The 20,830-nt window shown below is 36.6% G+C and overlaps 2 protein-coding genes across 2 annotated transcripts in view; both read right to left on the bottom strand.

Moving 5' to 3' along the window:
- Positions 1 to 20,830, bottom strand: part of LOC115224276 (elongator complex protein 4-like) — a 90,632-nt gene that overhangs the window by 54,311 nt on the left and 15,491 nt on the right. The gene's annotated exons all lie outside the window — the stretch shown is intronic.
- LOC115224270 (tyrosine-protein phosphatase non-receptor type 14-like) lies at positions 17,012 to 20,670 on the bottom strand. The gene is given in 2 exon segments (XM_029795082.2): positions 17,012 to 17,747; positions 17,750 to 20,670. Coding segments are annotated over 2 exon segments (3,381 nt in total). The 5' UTR covers positions 20,640 to 20,670; the 3' UTR covers positions 17,012 to 17,256.

The raw sequence follows: 20,830 nt of genomic DNA, 5'->3' as shown, positions 1-20,830 counted from the left end.
CATACACACATACCTAAACGTATACAACTACAAATACATACACAGACACAAACAAAAATGATAATAATTCCCAATAGACTACCATGCCAATTCCACCCACACACGTGTATTTGCCACCAAAGACGGTTCCAACAATAACAGTACCATATCAATAGCAAAAAGCAGTCATAATACATCCAAAAGCTTACAATAATGGTAATTCTTTCTACTATAGGCACAAAGGCAGCAATTGAAGGGTGGAGGTCACTTATATTGATCCGAGTGTTCAAGGGGTAGTTATTTCATTGAACCCTGGAAAGTTGAAAGGCAAGGTCAATTTTGGCAAGATTAGAACTTGGAATGTAAAGCCAGAGGAGATGTCACTAAGCATCTGGTCTGGCATGCTAACACTTCTGCCTGTTCACCTCCTCAATAATAATAATAACAATCATAATAATAATAATAATAATCCCAGGACTTATTCTTTGTAAGCCAAGTGAAATTGTAGTTGTGGTAGATACTGGTGTCACACAACTCACCACACCCATGCCAGTGACATGTAAGAGCACCCGTTACACTCTCGGAGTGGTTAGTGTTAGAAACCATGCCAAATCAGACCAGAGCCTGGTGCAGCCCCTTAGCTTACCAGCCCTGATCAAATTGCCAGCATGGACAATGGATATTAACCCTTTAGTGTTTAAACCGGCCATACCAGGCCAAAATTGTCTTCCTGTTATATGCTCAAACTGGCCATATCTGACCTCTCACACCTACCCTACAAAGTCATTCTAAAAATAAACAGGGACATCATCAAAATCTCAGAGTTACAAGATGCTGTACAATTACTTTAAAACAATGTGATTAAACAGGCTTTACATTTGACAGAGTAATCTGAATGCTGAAGGGTTAAATGACGATGTTGATGAACACTTCACCAAAATAATCCTCAATGCATGTACCTGAGAAAAAACAAGATTGTCAGAAATAATGCTGGTTTACACAACAGCTTTAATGTAACTCATTTTATGTTTAAAGTTCAAGAATAGAAAATATTTTAGTCTGGTTCAGAGTTTTAATAGTTTTTTTTTTATTGCTTAACCCTTTAGTGTTCGTATTATTCTGCCAAAATTATCGCTTTTTCATCCACATTGTTTTGAACTAATCATGCATTATCTTGTAGCTATGAGATTTTGATGAGGTAACTGTTAAATTTTAAAACGATATTGTGGGGCTGGTGTGAGAGACAAGATCTGGCCAGTTTGAACATAAAACAGGCAGAATACTTTTGGCCGGATATGGCCGGTTTAAATGCTAAAGGGTTAAAAGAGAAAAAAAGTAAGAAAGAAGAGACGAAATAATGGATGTTTAGTGGGTCAGGTCTAACACTGAGGTTTTACTTTTCCCCAAACTTTTCACTAACTCAAAATATATATTCTTTTACTTGTTTTAGTTATTTGACTGTGGCCATGCTGGAGCACCACCATGAAGGATTTTAGCTGAACAAATCAACCCTAGGACACACCAACACCAGTTGTCAAGCAGTGATAGGGGAACAAACACAAAGACACACACAACAGGATTCTTTCAGTTTCCATCTACCAAATCCTCTCATAAGGCTTTGGTTGGCCCAAGGCTACAGAAGACACTTGCCCAAGATGCCACACAGTGGGACTGAACCCGTAACCCTGTAGTTGGGATGCAAGCTTCTTACTACACATCCACACCGGCACCTAAAAGTAATTTTCATTCTTTTTTTTCTCCTTTTCAATACAGATTCATTGTTTCCATGTATTCTAATGATTATCTTTCAGTGTCGGCTAACTTATATGAATGACATTGCACTTGCTTTTGAAGAGAACCCAGATAATAATAGCACTTCTTCAGAATCACCAAGAGCAAGTGTGCCAATATCATCCGTCTGTGCACACTTTTCTTCCATGCCTTGAGTTTCTTTAATAAACTGTCCTGCAACCTGGAACACCTGATGCCTCAAGTTCTCAAGCCGTAGAACATTGGCAAAGCTCTTACTTTCTGCTTCTTTGTTGCTGTGGCCTGGGTTGGAACCCAGCCATAATATAAAAGATAATAATTCTCCCATTGCTAAATAAAACTGTCATCTGGCTTCCCTGACATAATTCTCTGGTTGAAGCTTCTTCCATATCTCCTTATTCCATATTGGCTTATGCCTCCGAATTCTTCTAACTCTATGTCTGAAGTCAGCAACCACTAACCTATGTTTGGTTGTACATTCTTCACCAGGGTAGAACTTCGCATTTACAGTAATCTGTCTCTCCTGTTTACAGGTGAGGATGTAGTCAATCTGGTTTGTATGCCCATCAGATTGACGAGTGATCAGGTGACTGGCTGGTTCCCTAAGGTCAGTATCGCTGATCATTTGGTCATTTGAATCACAGAACTCCAACAGCCTTGTTCCCTCCTCTTTCCTAGAACCAAATCTGTAGTCTTTATGTATACCATCAAATGCATACCAGTGCAGCCCAACATATCTGTTAATGTCACCCACAAGATAAGGCCATTGTCATTTATAATCTGCAAAAGGGCTTCATAAAATCGGTCCTTTTCTTATCTTCAAGTCCTGATTGAGGAACATGTTCCTGTTAAATTTTCCAACACTATACAAAGATTTATTCTATTGCATGTTCTGGCTACCTCAATCACTCCAGCTACCAATTTCTCTGTCAAAACTATGTACACTTCCACCCACACATCACTACTGCCTACCCAGAAGAATTTGTACCTTTCTTTGCTTGTGAGAATTCTGGCTAAGACTCCTCTCCAGATTTATATGCCTCCTTTCTAGCATTTCGACTATCTTACCAGACCTACCTTTCTTCATGCCAATGCAAATTATGGCTTTCTAAGATATGAATTTGATAGAAGCAAGAGAGAAACTAGGAGACAGCTTCCAGCATATGAAAAGAAAGACTTGTATGAATGTTTGCCTACAGGGACGGTTTTTGTACCTCATAGTTACCATCATCTTTCCCAGATCTTCAAACCTTCAGGGCCAAGTACATACACACAATTATATATCAGTAAACATACTTACACAAAGGAATATATTTGTATACATATATGTACACACACAGACAAAATATAGGACAAACATTGATATATAAATAAACAGATGACAACACACAGGCAAAAATATACACACAAACATACATACAGATAGATGCAGATATACACACATGCACATACGCACACAGGTATGTGAGGGCACATGGCCTAGTGGTTAGGGTGTTGCACTCATGATCACAAAAATGTGGTTTCAATTCTTATATATAACCTTGAGCAAAACATTCCATTTCATTTTGCCCCAGTCCACTCAGCTGTAAATGTGTAACCTTGCAACAGACTGGCATTTCATTCAGTGTGAGTGCTGTCTTGCCCACCTGGCCAGAGGGTGGGGGGTATCATTCAAAAGGTACATCAATATAAGGAAGTGTATTGTGACATGTGGTGTATAACAACATCTGATATGCTGGTCGATGTTGTGATATATTCAAACACACATACACAGATATACACACACACACAACATATACAACTTATAAATAAGGGCAAACGAAAAAATTTCTAATGCCAAATATGCCAAAAATTTTTTTTTTCGACATATTTGGCATTAGAAATTTTTTTGTTTGCCCTTATTTATAAGTTGTTTATAATTTAACCTTTAAAGGTATTTTTTAATATGCTGGCCATTGATAAAATTTTTTTCGGAAAAATTTTATCCTACATTATATATATATAATATTAATTAGAGACAAAACCACTATTTTGCAAAACAAATAAGGAAAGACTTAATCAATACATAAAATTTTAATAAAAAGTAAAATTTTATGTATTGATTAAGTCTTTCCTTGTTTGTTTTGCAAAATAGTGGTTTTGTCTCTAATTAATATTATATAATATTTTACTATAAAATTGGATTTAATCCTAAATCTGATTTTTTCCCTGTAAATTTGGATTTATTCCCTAATATTTATTATATATATATATATATATATATATATATATACACACACACTTCATTTTTGTATCTGGTTTGCAAGATTCTTTATGTGAATTTGTGTGTTAAAACAAACTTTGTTGTGTCTAAGGAGATTCGTTATTTCAGTATTATTAACACAAACACTGGTTCAATTCCACTCCCTTATGGTTAGTCAATTGGTGAAAATATCCAATCAATTATTTGTTCAAGTTGGTTTAAACAGTCAGTCATTTGATTTGTTTTTGTTTGTTCTTTTGTCATCAAAGCTCTTTCGTTGCTATTTAAGTAATTGATTATTTAGTTAGATATCTGACTAATAAATAAAGGAGTGGAACTGAAGCTCTGTGTGTTATTGATATTGGCATGAGTCTCCCTAGACACAGCAAAATATATGTTAGACACTCATAAACACACACACAGAAGAGTGGGATTGCTGGTGATAAGATGTCCTTTCTGTTGACAATCCTTTGTCGAAGAGTGTAGGCTCGAAACGTAAAATACTTTTTCTATTCCTGAGCGCTATACTAATACATTTGTTTGTTTGTACTCCACCTGCTTTCGTCTTTTGTTTATTTTCATAAACTTTCATTTAATATAACCCATAGCCAGACACGTTTCCCATAGAGGAATGGAAATGAACAACACCACTTGTATAACAGTGATGTTCATTTACAACCATCACATGAGGTCAAAACACACACACATATACACATATATAAACTAACTGGCACTCTGTGACTTATGACAACAAGAGTTCCAGTTGATCCAATCAATAGAACAGCCTGCTCATGAAATTAACATACAAGTGGCTGAGTACTCCACAGACACAAGCAGACTTAACAAAGTTCTCAGGGAGATTCAGTGTGACACAGAGTGTGACAAGGCTGGCCCTTTTTGAAATACAAGTACTACTAATTTTTGCCAGCTGAGTGAACTGGAGCAACGTGAAATAAAGTGACTTACTCGACGACACAATACATCACCTAGAATTGAACTCATGATCTTACAATCGTGAGCTGAATACCTTAACCACTTAGCCATGCGCCTTCACTATATATCATTATCATCTCTTAATATCTGCTTTTCTTGTTGGTATGGGTAGGATGGTCTGACAGGGAAACAGCAGGCTGCAGGGCTGTGTTGAGTTCCAATGTCATCTTTGGCATGGTTTCTTTGGCTGAACGCCTTTCCTAATGCCAACCATTTTACCAGAGTGTACCAAGTGCTTCTTTAGGGTTGCCATGTTGCTTTTGGCCAACAGTTGTCAAGTAGTGGTGGGCAGGGGTCAGACACAACACACAGACACACACACACACAACAAGCTTCCAGTGTTTCTATCAATAAAATCTATTCACAAGGCTCTGGTTGGCCTGAGGCTATAATAGAAGAGACATGCCCAAGGTGCCACACAGTGGGATTGAACCCTAAACCCTGTAGTTGGGAAGCAAGTTTCTTAACCACAAAGCCATGCCCACACTTATTTTAAGATATATCCAACAATCTGACCACCCAGCTACCCATCATGAACCTATCCACTTTTCTACCCCACCCCCCACATATCTATCCTGCCATCCATCTATATATCTGTGTAGCTTTCAAATTCACATGTCTGCCCAAACACTTGTCTGTCCAGCTATCTACCCATCCAAACTCAGGACGGATATATTGTACCAAAGAATAAAACCGCTACGTTAGACCTGCAGAAATTCAAAACAAAAATTGGGCATATGTGTTAGTTGTTGTTGTTTAGCCCCAGGTCAACCTGATTGAGTAGACTTATGATCAAAGCCACTCTACCCATGACCAGCCCATCCTTTTTCCTCGGGGCAGGGAAACAAAAGACAAAAAAAAAAAATTAGATGATCTAACATATTTTTATCTAGTGAGACTGTCGGGTGTGCTTCGAGGGTGATCTGGCTGTTGTTTTCCTGGCTTGTATATACATTAGTGGAGGTAACAGGTATTTCTCTTTCTCTTTCTCTTTTACTTGTTTCAGTCATTTGACTGCGGCCATGCTGGAGCACCGCCTTTAATCGAGCAACTCGACCCCGGCACTTATTCTTTGTAAGCCCAGTACTTATTCTATCAGTCTCTTTTTTGCCGAACCGCTAAGTGACGGGGATGTAAACACACCAGCATCGGTTGTCAAGCGATGCTAGGGGGACAAACACAAACACACACATATATATATATACATATACACGACAGGCTTCTTTCAGTTTCCGTCTACCAAATCCACTCACAAGGCATTGGTCGGCCCGGGGCTATAGCAGAAGACACTTGCCCAAGATGCCACGCAGTGGGACTGAACCCGGAACCATGTGGTTGGTTAGCAAGCTACTTACCACACAGCCACTCCTGCACCTATAAACAGATTTATCAAAAAACTTACCTATAATTAGACTTTCTCACACAGACACAACACTTTTACATATTCTCGATAGAATTAAATGTCTAACTAATGTCAGAGATGAGCCCATTACTAATAAAATTAACATTTATTTTTAGGCTATTAACTTCCACATGACAGATGAAACAGGTTTAGTTTTTATACTTAAAAATAGATGCAGATGTAAATACCTTTTTTAAAAATGTTTCATGTCTATTTGTACAAAAAAAAAATTGTAATTGGGTTTTTCTCTAGAGAAATTAAAGAGGTTACAGAGTCATAATTATGTTCCCGTTTTGTGGAGGGTTTTTTGGGGGGAAAAGTTGTTTTGCTCTTGTTTTTATTTTAACTAGTAACTGGGAAAGAGTTGATAATAACGGATATAATATCTTCAAGTCGAGTTGTGTGGTTTGAATTATGCTGCCAAAAATTGATAAAGCAACAAGGGTTCAATATAATTGGTAATGGGTTTCAAGTACTAGTATTCAATATGATTGATTAAGGCATTTGAAAAATAGTGGTCCTGCAGGGTCACAGACCAAAGGCTGAATCTAGTGGTAATAAAAATGTGTGAATATTTTAAATGACAAATATATATAATTACATATACACACACACAAATACATGTATACATACCTAACACACGCATAAATGAATATATACATACATACATACAACATATCTACTACATAAATACACACCAAAATATATACATACACATGCACTTTTACATTACCAGAGAGCTCTTGTATTCCAATGAATGGCTTAGCAAAAGCCAGAGTTTTGAAAGGTTTTACTACTAAACAAATTGATTTTATTAACCCTTTCGTTACTGTATTTATTTTGAGAAGCTCTGTTTCTTTCAATTATTTTAAATACAACAAAGAATTTATCAAAATAAAGGCACATCAAAACAGATACAAAAATGAAGTGTGTGTGTATATATATATATATGTTGTGTGTGTGCGTATATCTGTATATGTGTGTTTGAATATATCACAACATCGACCAGCATATCAGATGTTGTTATACACCACATGTCACAATGCACTTCCTTAGTTATCATTCAGCTAGTGTTATGAACATAAATTGTGACTAAGGTTTGGTGGAAGATTTTAATTCAAAACTTATAAAAACAAATCATTTGTACTCAGATCCAGAGCCAGTTTCAGCCAGGTTGGTAACGTGAGGGTTAAATAACATTTAAACTCATTCTGCCAGTTTCATCTTCCCAACTGAAAGATTTCTGTAATAAAATATGCAATTAAATAAATGGCTGCATTTACAAACTTTTGTTTACTGAGACGAGCGATACTGCGTTCTGGATTTCACATGCAATAGTAGTCAGTTAAAACAGCTGTGAGAAAGCCTGCTCGAATAAGTATGTAGTCGGGAATGGCATTAAATATTTCAGAGCTTTGGATGCCAATTCTAGGTACTCAGTTATCACATATAACCAAAAATTCGTGAAATCATACCAAATGAAACATGACCCAAACAAGGCATCACATGAAAATTCAACAAAGTTATTTTCATCATCATCATCATCATTTAACATCTGTTTTCCATGCCGGCATGGGTTGGACAGTTTGACTAAAAGCTGGTAAGCAGGGGAGCTACACCAGGTTCCAATCTGATTTAGCAGGGTTTCTATGGCTGGATGCCCTTCCTAATGCAAACCACTCCAAGAGTGTAGTGGGTGCTTTTACATACCACTGGCATGGGTGTCAGTTACGTAACACTGGCATCATCGGACATGACTACAACCTCACTTGGCTTGACAGGTTTTCTCAAGCAGGGAATATCGACTTATTTTACAGTTATTACATTTGATTGAAAAAAGTCCCTGAAAGTATTCCTTAAACCTTTGCAAGAGTTGAATGGAAAGATTTTCTTATTTCTTCAGAGAGGCCATCATCAGACATTGCAAGGAATTCGTAGAATGTTGGAAACGATTCAGACCATAAATCTAAGGAATGGCTTTTCATGTAAAAACAATCTTATTTCAACCTGTAACTCAAATATGCAGCTAAATACATTGTTATAAGACAGCTTGAGAACACAATGAGAACTGCCCATCTCCCCACAAAAAACAGTAAAAATACAAGAATTTAACAGATGAGCTTTTATAAAATTAGCACCTTTCACTGCCTCCTCCAATGTCATCTTTCAATTTTCTTGGCCTGTTTTTCGCTCCCAATGCTTCTCTATTTACCATAAATCCTCGAGTATAATCCGCACTTTTTTCCCAAAATTTAAAGGTCAAAATCCCTAGTGCGTACTATATACGAGGTTAAAAATGAAAATTATTTTCTAAGCAATGTCCGAGTCTCTATCTGCGGTCCGGCAAAGTTTATTCAGACGCATTTTGCAATGTCGGGTGCGAAAATACCTTAAATCATCCATAACTTGCAGTAAGCAACATTTATTAAAGGTTATTACTGTCATTTCTTTATTTTCTGCAAAGAAAATGCACAAAAAAGCTACACGTTTGCATTATGTTATATATATACAATAATAATAAAGGACGTTACCGTATATATTTTTACAAACCAAGGACGTTATATAGCTCTCCTTGACTCAAGTTAGAGGAGGGGTGCATATTATACACAAGGTTTAGGTTTTTCAGAGATACAGCGCCCTAAAAATCCCCTGCGTATTACACTCATGGGCAGACTATACTCGAGGATTTACGGTATGCAGCACTTAGTTCATTTGACATTTGGTATTATACCTTGAATATTTATCTCCATCCCCCTGTACAGGGTGTCTTAGAACTAACTATCGATTTCAGTGAAATTAGACAATTTTTTTAAAACTCACTTCTATTTATGTTTATCATGTTTAATATCTGTTAAAAGTGTATAATTTTTTTATTTTGTTTATAATTTTTTTTAATAATTTTATTTCCGTACCTGTTGGATCCTGCTTATCTGTCAATGACAGCTTTTTTTTTTTTTTTTTTCCAATTTGACTGCAACCATTTTCTCTACATTCATCCCCAGAATGGAATAATAGTTTAGCTGAACAGAGAGAATGCATTCAGTTAGCAGTGCAGGAGACAACTCCTGAAATGCTTCAAAATGTGCTTTGCAGTGCTAAGGATAGATCTGAAATACAGATCTGGGATACAGATGGAGCACATGCTCAAAACTTTCAATAGAATTTACACATAAAATTTATAAATCTTTGTTTTGGTATCATAATTAAGTAATATACATAAAATTCTATCAGTTTCTTTTAAAACTTGCCCAATTTCATTGAAATAGATACTTAACCCTTTAGTGTTCAGATTATTCTATCAAATATAATGCCTATTGATTCCCATTGATTTGAACTAATCATGCATTATCTCATATCTTCAAGATCTTGATGGTGTAATTACTTAATGTAGAATAACATTGTAGGGTAGGTGTGAGAGCCTGGATCTGGTCAGTTTGAACATAAAACAGATTAACTATTTTGGCCAGATATGGCCGGTTTAAATACTAAAGGGTTAATTGTGGGATACCCTGTATTTTCCTGACATTAGTGGACTCTGCAGTCCTTTGTATTTTGACTGTTCAGTTTCATTTGCAATAATAAAACTGTTCAAATTATTAGAAACAAACTTACCAGCTGTATCTGTTGGCAATGAATGGTAAAACAGAAAATGTTCACTAACTGTACTATTAAATTCATACTGTGGAAATGCAAGCGAAACAGCAATTAGAAATATCTGTATTTCCATAGAACTGTAAGGAAAAAATATTCATTCTTTTCACCAACAATATCCGACATGTCTTCTATTTGTCATTTGACTGCTATTTAATAATGGAATCGTATAATTCTTTGTTGCTTTCTCTCCCTGCATTCTAAAGGCATCTGCTTTGACAGTGGGGTAGAATTTAGATCTTCTGCTGTTCATGCTCTCCTTTCTAAATGTCAGTGGTGCTTGTAGACATGCATATACATCATATATATATATATATATATATATATATATATATATATATTGTTATATTTCGGAATGGTCAATAAACGTACTATATATATATATATATATATATATATATATATATATATACACTTTATAATTAGGGTTCAGCAAAGATTGTTTTCAAGTATCTTGGTTTTTCTGGGAGTCCCTCTTTAAAGTAGAAGAAATAGCTAAGGTTTTTCGGCTGCTATTTCTAAACTTTGGTATGTGGTAAAGCAAATCTTTGCTGAACTCTAATTATAAAGTATTACTTAAGTTTACGGTGAAATGGTCCTTTTTCATGAAATTATTGATTACTTCTTAATTAATTAATTTTACCCTTTGTTATTATTTATATATATATATATATATATAAATTAATAGACAATTTGAAAAATTTTTCTCTTCAAATACTGGTCAACAGCAACAACAATGGCCACCTCAGGAAAAACAACAATCACCACAGCAACAACATCCACCACCACAGCAGGAACAACTGACCCAGCCTCAACCTTTAACACTCCTTAATTCAACCACAATTGATGGCCGAATTGATGAAAGGTCAAGTGCTAGGATTATAGCTGTTCACAGCCCATTCAACCTGAGTTTGTTGCCCACCCATCAAATCTTCAACAGCAGCAACAATTTCAGCAACAAGAATCACAACAACATCAACAATTACAGCTACAACAACCACCTTAAAAGCAGCAACAGATACAGCTTCAACCTACTACTATCCCAGTTTGTGATCAACCAACTAAATGCTTACTTGAAGACCCAAACACAAATTAAAATCTATGCCACTCACAGCCTACACACAAAACCCTGCACTGACACTGATTGCAAATTCACTCATTTACCAGGGACTAGATGCTCAATTCCTACTCTCAACAGCCACTACCACCAAAGTGCACAATCTAAAACAATGCTACTACCACCCTCACCAAATACTAAATCAAATTTTTTAAAAAACACTCGTTACACAGGATCCTAAAATCTGCCGCTATTCTTGGCAAACAGGACCCCTAACCAATACAAATCCCACAACCACAAACATATTCAGTTCTCCAAACAGAACTGTTTATTAGCCATAATGAATCTGGCAAAAGAGCTACAAAAGAACATTCTAGCCATCACACAATGCCACCCTCCACCACCACCCTATTGCACAAACTCCCATTGCTGCCATTAACAAGCAAATCACCAAAACAGTCAAAATCAGTCACCACTATCGCCTCAACATTTTTGCTCAATGCACAAGGCATCAGCCCTTCCACCAATGCCCAAAAATGGAAGACCCAATTTATTGAAGACTGCATTAATGACTATCCACATCATATCCCTTTTTTTGTCCTCACAGAGACCCATCTCAATAACCTCCACTTGGGAAGCTGAGGTGAGAGAGTAGAATTTTACAGCTATCTGTGCAGACCATGTCGGCAGAAGAAAGGGTGGGACCGCCATTTTCATGCTCAATTCTTTTTCAGCTGAAGCAATGGACATATTGACTAATGGCTACTGTGAAGCAGCTTATGTGCTTTAATAGCAGTTGGGCTCTATAGGCCACCCCTAACTCCTTTACTACACTTCAAGGAATGCCTCAAGAGTATTAAGTGTTTCATCCATCAGTGTAATGCTGCCAACATATTAATGATGGGGTACTTTAACCTTCCCAGTGTTGATTGGTCCACAAACAGCTTGAAACCAGGTTTTTCCACCTCAACCCCTGATAAGGAAGCAATTGAATTGCTTTTTGATTTCATGGATGAGTTTTGTCCGACTCAACGTGTTCTCGAACTAACAAGGAGACACAAAAACACCTTGGACCTAGTGTTCAGTAACCACACTGACACTATCCACAATATTTCAGTGGAAAAAACACCACCACTCTCAGACCATGGTATGATTCTCTGCGATCTGAGATTCTACCACCTAAAGATCAAATCCAATGGCATCTCTCCAGCCCATCCATTTGACACTATGGATCTTTATAACACAGCCTGGGATGCGATCAACAATGATCTTTCACAAGCTGATTGGGCCTTCTCGCATGCACGCACACCACCACCAACATAAACACATCATGGCAGACATTTGTAGATAATGTAACAAATATATGCGCAAAACATATTCCATTAAGATCAGTATACAAATCTAAGTGCAGAATCCCTAGAAATGGAAGAGCAATTATCAGAAAAATAAAAAAGAATTAACAAGAAAATCACCCAACTTAAATACTGTCAGCAGCAACGTACCCATTCGATTGTCACTGAATCACTCGAATCGAAAAAACACAACCTCCAAAAAAGCACAATGACCATCATTAACAAACAAAGAGCAGCTGAGGAGAATTGGGCCACTGAGAAAATAAAACTCAATCCCAAAGTGTTCTTTTCATTTGCAAAAAGACATAAAGATGCTGTTTCCACTGTCGGTCCTCTGGTTGATGAGAACAAAACTCTACATGATGATGCAAAATCCATGTGCGAGATTCTGCAGAGGCAATAGTGCTCTGTCTTTAGTAACCCTAATGTGGTTGATCTGGCTAGTATCAGTGATGTAAACCCTCAACTAACCATATGACCTAAGATCAAGCACAACTTGACAGTAACTCCCATTAAGTTCCCATCCACTGTCCTGAAGATGTGTTGGCATCAAATTGCACCCCCTCTTGCTGAGCTCTGGAGAAACTCACTTGATGCGGGCTACATTCCTGATCAGTTTCTTTCCCAGTCTGCCGTCCCAGTCTTCAGAAAGGGAAACAATCTAAGCTGGAGTTCCCACATAACAACAGCAAGGCTGACTTGGCCTGCAACATGTGCTCCTGGATTCTGAGAACTTTCTTGTCTAGAGATGCCCACACCAGCATCCTTCTCAACTCTACTTTTGCCTGACCCCACCTTGAGTACTGTTGCCCACTCATACGAAGCAACTCATAATATGAAAGTGGAAGCACTCCAGGGGTCAATAAAAAGAAAGATAGACGGCATGAGAGGCATTGACTATTGGGGTCGACTAAAAAAAAAATCAATCTCTACTCTCTCCAATGCTGCCACACACACACTACATCATTTGTGTGATATGGAAAATATTCCATCAATATTGCACAAATGGTGTTGGCATCAATTTTAAAATTCATCTAAGACTTGGCTCCCATGCTCTCTGCCCACTACAAAAATCAAACTCAGAACACATAACGTTACATCACAACTACTTTACCTCAACCGGTCCAGCTCTCTTCAATACCATACCAAAATACATTGAAACGGAGACCATAAAATTCAAAAGTTCACTGGACAACTTTCTTCGAAAAATCCCAGACCTACATCCTACACCCGGATATGTCTCCAACAATAATAACTCTTTGCTAGAGTGGACCATGGTGCCCCATGTGTGACTAAAAAATGACACCAGGTGGTGCTGTTAAGTGAGACATGGCCTGGGCCTATACTGGCCGAAACCTATCAAAGTTATACACACACACACACATATATGTGTGTGTGTGTATATATATATATATAATCATTTTCATGCTGGAAAAGGATTAAAATATGATAATAATGACACCAGGTATTAATAAAAGCAGCATATCCATGGATCACCTCTAAAACTCTCTTGATCGCCACAGAGATGAGGAGAGTCAACATACATATATTTATACATTTATATACTCTTTTACTTATTTCAGTCATTTGACTGTGGCCATGCTGGAGCACCGCCTTTAGTCGAGCAAATCGACCCCAGGACTTATTCTCTGTAAGCCTAGTTCTATAGGTCTCTTTTGCTGAACCGCTACGCTGCGAGGACGTAAACACACCAGCATCGATTGTCAAGTGATGTTGTGGGGACAAACGCATACACACATGCATATATATACATATACATGATGGGCTTCTTTTAGTTTCCGTCTACCAAATCCACTCATAAGGCTTCGGTCGGCCCGAAGCTGTAGTAGAAGATACTTGCCCAAGGTACCACGCAGTGGGACTGAACCCGGAATCATGTGATTGGTGAGCAAGCTACTTACCACACAGCCACTCCTGCACCTATATACACACATATATATACACATACATATATATACACATACATATATATATACACATACATATATATATATACATACATACATATACATACATACATATACATACATACATATATATACATACATACATATATATATATGCATACATATATAAATATATACATACATATACAAATATATACATACATATACATATATATATACATATACACACATATACATATATATATATACATATATATATATACATACATATACACACATATACATATATATATATACATACATATACACACATATACATATATATATATACATACATATACACACATATACATATATATATATACATACATATACACACATATACATATATATATACATGCATATATGTACACATACATATATGTATATATACATACATGTATATACATACATATATGTAGATACATGTATATAAATACATGTATATACATACATGTATATACATACATATATATATACATATATATACATACATATATGTATATATACATACATACATGTATATATACATACAAACATGTATATATACATACAAACATGTATATAAATACATGTATATACATACATATATATATATACATACATACACATACATATATATATATACATACATACACATACATATATACATACAAACATGTATATATACATACAAACATGTATATAAATACATGTATATACATACATATATATATATACATACATACACATACATATATACATACATACATATATATATGTATATACACATACATATATAAGTAAACTTATATAAGCTATAAGTAAATGTTTACAAAAACATACATATATACACATCTATATATATATGTGTGTGTATGTGTGTGCTAGTGTAAATACATGTATGTGTATATATATATATATGTATGTGTGTGTGCATATATATATATGTCATGGACATATTAATTATGCATATTAAGTCCACCCACATACACACCCACAGAAGAGATGCAAGAACTAAAGAGAGAGTGAAAGAGAGAGGATCTCAAAGGAATTTTTTAAAAAGTCATGCATTCTTGCATTGTCGACTAAAAAGCTTCCTAGCTGGAGTTACTGAAAGTTTGTCATTCTGAGAAAGAAAAAAAAAGATCCAACAATTATTTAATCATGGGCACATGTGTAATAGTTTTCATGTATCCTTTTCCTCCCCTTCCCTCCACACTCCATGTTTTCATGCCATGGTTTTGGTTGAAAGGGCAGACGACAGAGAGAGACAGAGATGAACAGACAGTTAGAGAGAGAGAGGCAGAAGGAGAGACAAGCAGACGTTGTGAGAGAGTGAAAAAAAAGATATGCAGAGAGAAAGAGAGAGAATGGAAAGGGAGATTGCTTAGAGTTAAAAAAAACCACTGAAGGAGTTTACAAAATTCGACAGAAAATAAATTGGTCGTAGTTGAATTTGTTAGGCACTTTTTCTCCTTCAGTTATTTAGCCATCAATCATCTGTAAACATCAATCAAAGTGGAGGAGGCTGGTTCGTTGAGAGAAAATCCAAAACAAGACGAAGAAAATGGTGGGAGAGGGAAGGTGTTTATTCTGTTGTCAATGTTGGTTTTTTTGTTATATAAATATTATCAAGGCACTGGTGAGAGAATATATTATTATACATGTGTCTACTATATATACATATATATGTAAATGTGTATATATGTACATATATACATGTGTGTGTATATGTGTATATATATATATATGTATATATATGTGTGTATATATATATGTATATATGTGTATATATATATGTATATATATATATATGTGTATATATATATATGTATATATATGTGTGTATATATATATATGTGTATATATGTGTGTATATATATATATATGTGTATATATGTGTGTATATATATATATATGTGTATATATATATGTATATATATGTGTGTATATATATATGTATATATATGTGTGTATATATATATGTATATATATATGTGTGTATATATATGTATATATATATTGTATATATATGCATATATATATATAATATATATGTATATATATGCATATATATATATAATATATATGTATATATGTGTGTATATATATATTAATATATATATATATGTATGTATATATATGCATATATATATATAATATATATATGTATATGTGTGTATATATATATTAATATATATATATGTATGTATATATATGTATATATGTATATATATGTATATATGTGATGATTTATGTATGTATATTGAAGCACTGGTGAGAGAAGGTATTATGGCAAAAATTCATGACCAGTGCAGTAAACACAAAAATAAATAAATGCTAAAGAGAGGGATGAGGTTGTGTGTGTTAAGGGGATTACAGGAACTAAAAAAAAAAAAAAAGACAAAAGTAAACAAAATAAGGAGGAAAAAATTGCACTAAATATTTCAAAAATTAAAAAGAAGAATTGGAAACAGATAAAATAGTCGACATTCTTTAAAAAACATTATTATATATAAATTCAAATTTATAAAAAAAGACTTTCTTTAAAAATATATAAAAAACATGATTTATGATAAAATTGAAGATGTATGTTTGTCAGAGATTTCTTTTTTGTTTTTGTTTTTGTTATTGTGTAATACTTGAAAATTTTAAGGCATAAGAGTAAAATGTCCAGGTATTATCAGAGAGTATCTCTATAAATCACTGAGGTTAGTTATATGTACTCAAAGGATACCATTCACGTGAAACAAAAACAAGAGTTAAGTAAGTGTTAAAATACTTAATGCAGATGAGAAACAGCAAAAAAATAATCTAATTATTCACTGCACCAAATACCTTAACATTGATCTGACCAGCAGCTAAATAAGCCGAGTATTTTTCAAGTAACGAATCAAGGTTTTGTAGACGAAGCTGTATTGTCCGAGCGTCTGGACAGTGTACATCCGTTGTTGGCGTAGTCTGGCCAGTACAAGAGGAATATCAACATTAAGGTTGTGTTCCAAACAGGATTTCATTATAATTGATAGTAAAACCACACCAGTCCGTCCAACACCAGCACTGCAGTGCACAACGATAGGGGATTTTTTCCCACTACCTTCTTCACTTTCAGCTAGACGTTGCACTGATTCAACTTCATCCAAGAAGCCGAGGAATCCGTAAGTATCCTCCGGGCAGCCGTGATCCGGCCAGTCAGTGTACTGCAAGTGCCACACTAGTCGTTCTGTTCCAGCAGACCTCTCTTTAATGGAAATCCGGTTTGTTAAGTAACACCAGGAATTGTTACTGAATTGTAATTCAACTTCATATCGACCAAACCGAAGTTTGTGATCGGAGCCTGATTCCTGGGGCAATATGGGTAACATTTTTGTTTTCCTTGTTCTTTGATGCCAGTTAACATGGCTATTACATCTATCTCTTGTTCCCAAATCATTTGCCAAAAATCTTGAGCTGTGTTCTCAAGTGGGGCCTGAGTTGCAATGAATGACCATTCCAATACTCCAAGATTCACCTTCATGTGAGAAGCATTTATATAGCCAAGAGCATTATTTTTAGTGACTGATAATTCCACACGTGTCTCATCATAAGGTAGGACATCTGGAAACCGATTTTTAGATTCATTTTCTGGCTTCCGACCAATGCTACATTCCATGTTCGGTGCCTTCTTGGCAATTTGTTCAAACTCTGCAAGAACACATCCTTCCGAAACTTTACTCTCCAGCATCTTACGCCTCTCATCTTTTGGAGCTCGAATCTCATCTTCACTCGCTGATAAAATTATGGGACGAGAGAGGGTTAATCCATTCATAGCAGCCATTTTTAAAGGGCCAATGTTCTGATGTTTCATCGCATCGTCATCATCGTGGTTTTCGTTGTTTTGAAGCTCCGTCTTTCGATCGGGTGTTGGTTCAGTTTTGTCAGTTTGAACACTCTCTGCAACAGCCTGTCCAGCAGGTACACCTACTGCAGCTTCCCCATCGGAGTCCTTGTTCTGTTGCGGCAATGAAGACGAATTACTCGAAGCACTTTCACATCTCTCATCACTTTTGACATGGGTAATAATATCATCATCGTCATCATCATCAATGACATCATCGTCATCATCTTCACGTATTTGGTCTTGCCTACTTTTTTTTGCTTTTTCTTTGAAGCGGCCAAGACAAGCTGGACTAGAACGTGCAATCATCATTCTCCTGAAACTTTCTCGAAGCGTGGCAACTTCTTTAGACTTCGAAGGAGGGGGAGCCTCTTCTGGAGCGATGTAACGAACGTGGATGTTGTTTTTTTCAATTTCACTTGGTATCTGCTGGTCATCAAAGTCTTTGTCTGTGTCTTTGGTGCTGCAGCCGGTCTGGTTCGAATTACAACTACACAAACTATCAGCATCAGAGACACTCACTTCGTTGACCGCCGCTGCAAGATTCTCCAAACTTTTGTCGAGTTTCGATTGGACGGCAAAAGAGATGGGACCGAGGTTCTTTCGTGAGACTAAGTCCGGGCTGTAATTGATGTTCATTTGACCAATCTGCGCCGCTAGGTCTGGTGTGCTGCTGCTCACGCGAGGATATGGTGGTGGTGGAGATGGAGGAGGAGGTGGCGGTTTGTAGTACACTTTATCGTGTATGAAGTCTTCTGCTATGTAATCCCGACCTGGTATTCCTTGTGTGGCAACTGTGTTCAGCTCGGGTGAACTGTGTGTCGGCTTCACTATGAAATTGTTATACCAAGAATTTGATTGATAATCTACGTATCTTGAGTCCTGTTGTATGATGTTGGCATAGTGAGGGATGTTGTCTGTGTAACTGGTTAAAGTAGTCACCACTTGCTGTGGTAGAACCACTGGAGTTGTTATAGCTGTTGTGTAAACTGGCTGAGACTGTTGAGAGGAGGAGGAGGTGTTGATCTGTAGCGAATTGTCAATGCGTTGACGCATTAGTTGATTGTAGTCGGGACTGGGGCGATAAGCCGGAAGCATGGCTTGGCGGTAGGTGAGGTCCTGTTGTTGAGATACATGCGCCGGAGCGGAGATTTGTGTAGGATATGACACATTGTTAGCTACTTGGGATGGATCTGTCGTTTGGTTCACGTAGTGCTGTGCGACAACATCAGGGGCGAAGTTGTCAACACCCGGTTGCGTATTAAAGAAATTCTCTTTCGTCACACCGGACTGCATATCCATCGCATAGTTCGGACTGTGAGAATATAAAGCAGTGTTTGGGTCAGCAGCATCGACCGAATCTAACGGGAGGTTAGTGGGGGCCACTTGGAAATCTTGAGCAGAACTTATAGAACCCATGTCACTTAAATCTGTTAAACTGCAGCTATTTGGTTTGAATGATTTATAAAATTTCTGTAAAAGACATGCAATTTGTTGAAAATATTTAGCCATTTCTGTGTCTTCTAAATAATATTGTATTGAAGTCTTTTGGGTATCGATAATAACACATTTTTTGTTTTGGCCAATATGAGCAACAACAGACCAACGAAAAGATAAAGCTTGCTGACCGTTAAGATAACGAGCGAAAATACCGTTGTTGGAAGTTCCCAAATATAATTCCTTACCAGAATCATCCTTAGCAGTGTAGTATTCCATACCGTATCCGTCGAGGGTTTGAGCCAGTTTGATATAATGTATGACAGCGACCATAGGATGTAACCCGATCAAACTGTTGTGGAGAAAGAGTACATCTTGCAGCAGATCGGTCGTAACGCTATCGTCCTTTGTCATGTGTTTGGGAAGAATTTGCACGTCTCGAAACATCTCGACTGTGTGCTGTTCCGAATCGTGGTGTCCCAGTTCGGCCTGGAGGTAGTAGGCTGCCAGCCTGATGGCCTGTTCGCTGGAACACGAGATTCGACTGTCTAACACGTCGGATTTCAGTTGTAGGAAATAGTTGTAGCGAGCTCGGTTATCGTCGATCCGGTGGGCAGTCGATATGTAAAACATCACACCAAAGTAGAGACGTGGAATGTGAGCATGTTTGTCCAGCTGCTTCTTTAGTGCTTTGTCCAGGTTAATCCAGTGGAATTGGAGTTTTTTGGTCACGTAACGAAATCCAAAGTATTCGAACTCCTCCAGTTTTAACATATGGGCAATAGTTCCGAGGCAATCGTGTCCGGTACTGTCGGCTTTCAGCGAACATTCCAAGTAGGAGTTGTCTAGCATGTGTACCCCAACAACAAACTCGTACTTCGACGATACTTCATAACGTTTCGTACGTTTTAGCTTGAAATTGAACGGCATTTTGGCACTGTAGACTTTCCCTCGCTCATCTAACAATCGTTAATAACCGCTTGGTTGGAGGTCGGCCTGGCTGGTTTGCTTCAGTATTTCAAGAATGAGGAGATGAAGAGATAAGGTCAGCCTTTCACTACATACCATGTTCGGCTTCCATCTTTGTGTTGACAATGTATTTCCGAGGTAACCCGAACATT

This window comes from Octopus sinensis, linkage group LG25 (assembly GCF_006345805.1).
Source record: "Octopus sinensis linkage group LG25, ASM634580v1, whole genome shotgun sequence".
NCBI classification, from domain to species: domain Eukaryota; kingdom Metazoa; phylum Mollusca; class Cephalopoda; order Octopoda; family Octopodidae; genus Octopus; species Octopus sinensis.
This window is presented reverse-complemented; position numbering and strand designations above follow the sequence as displayed.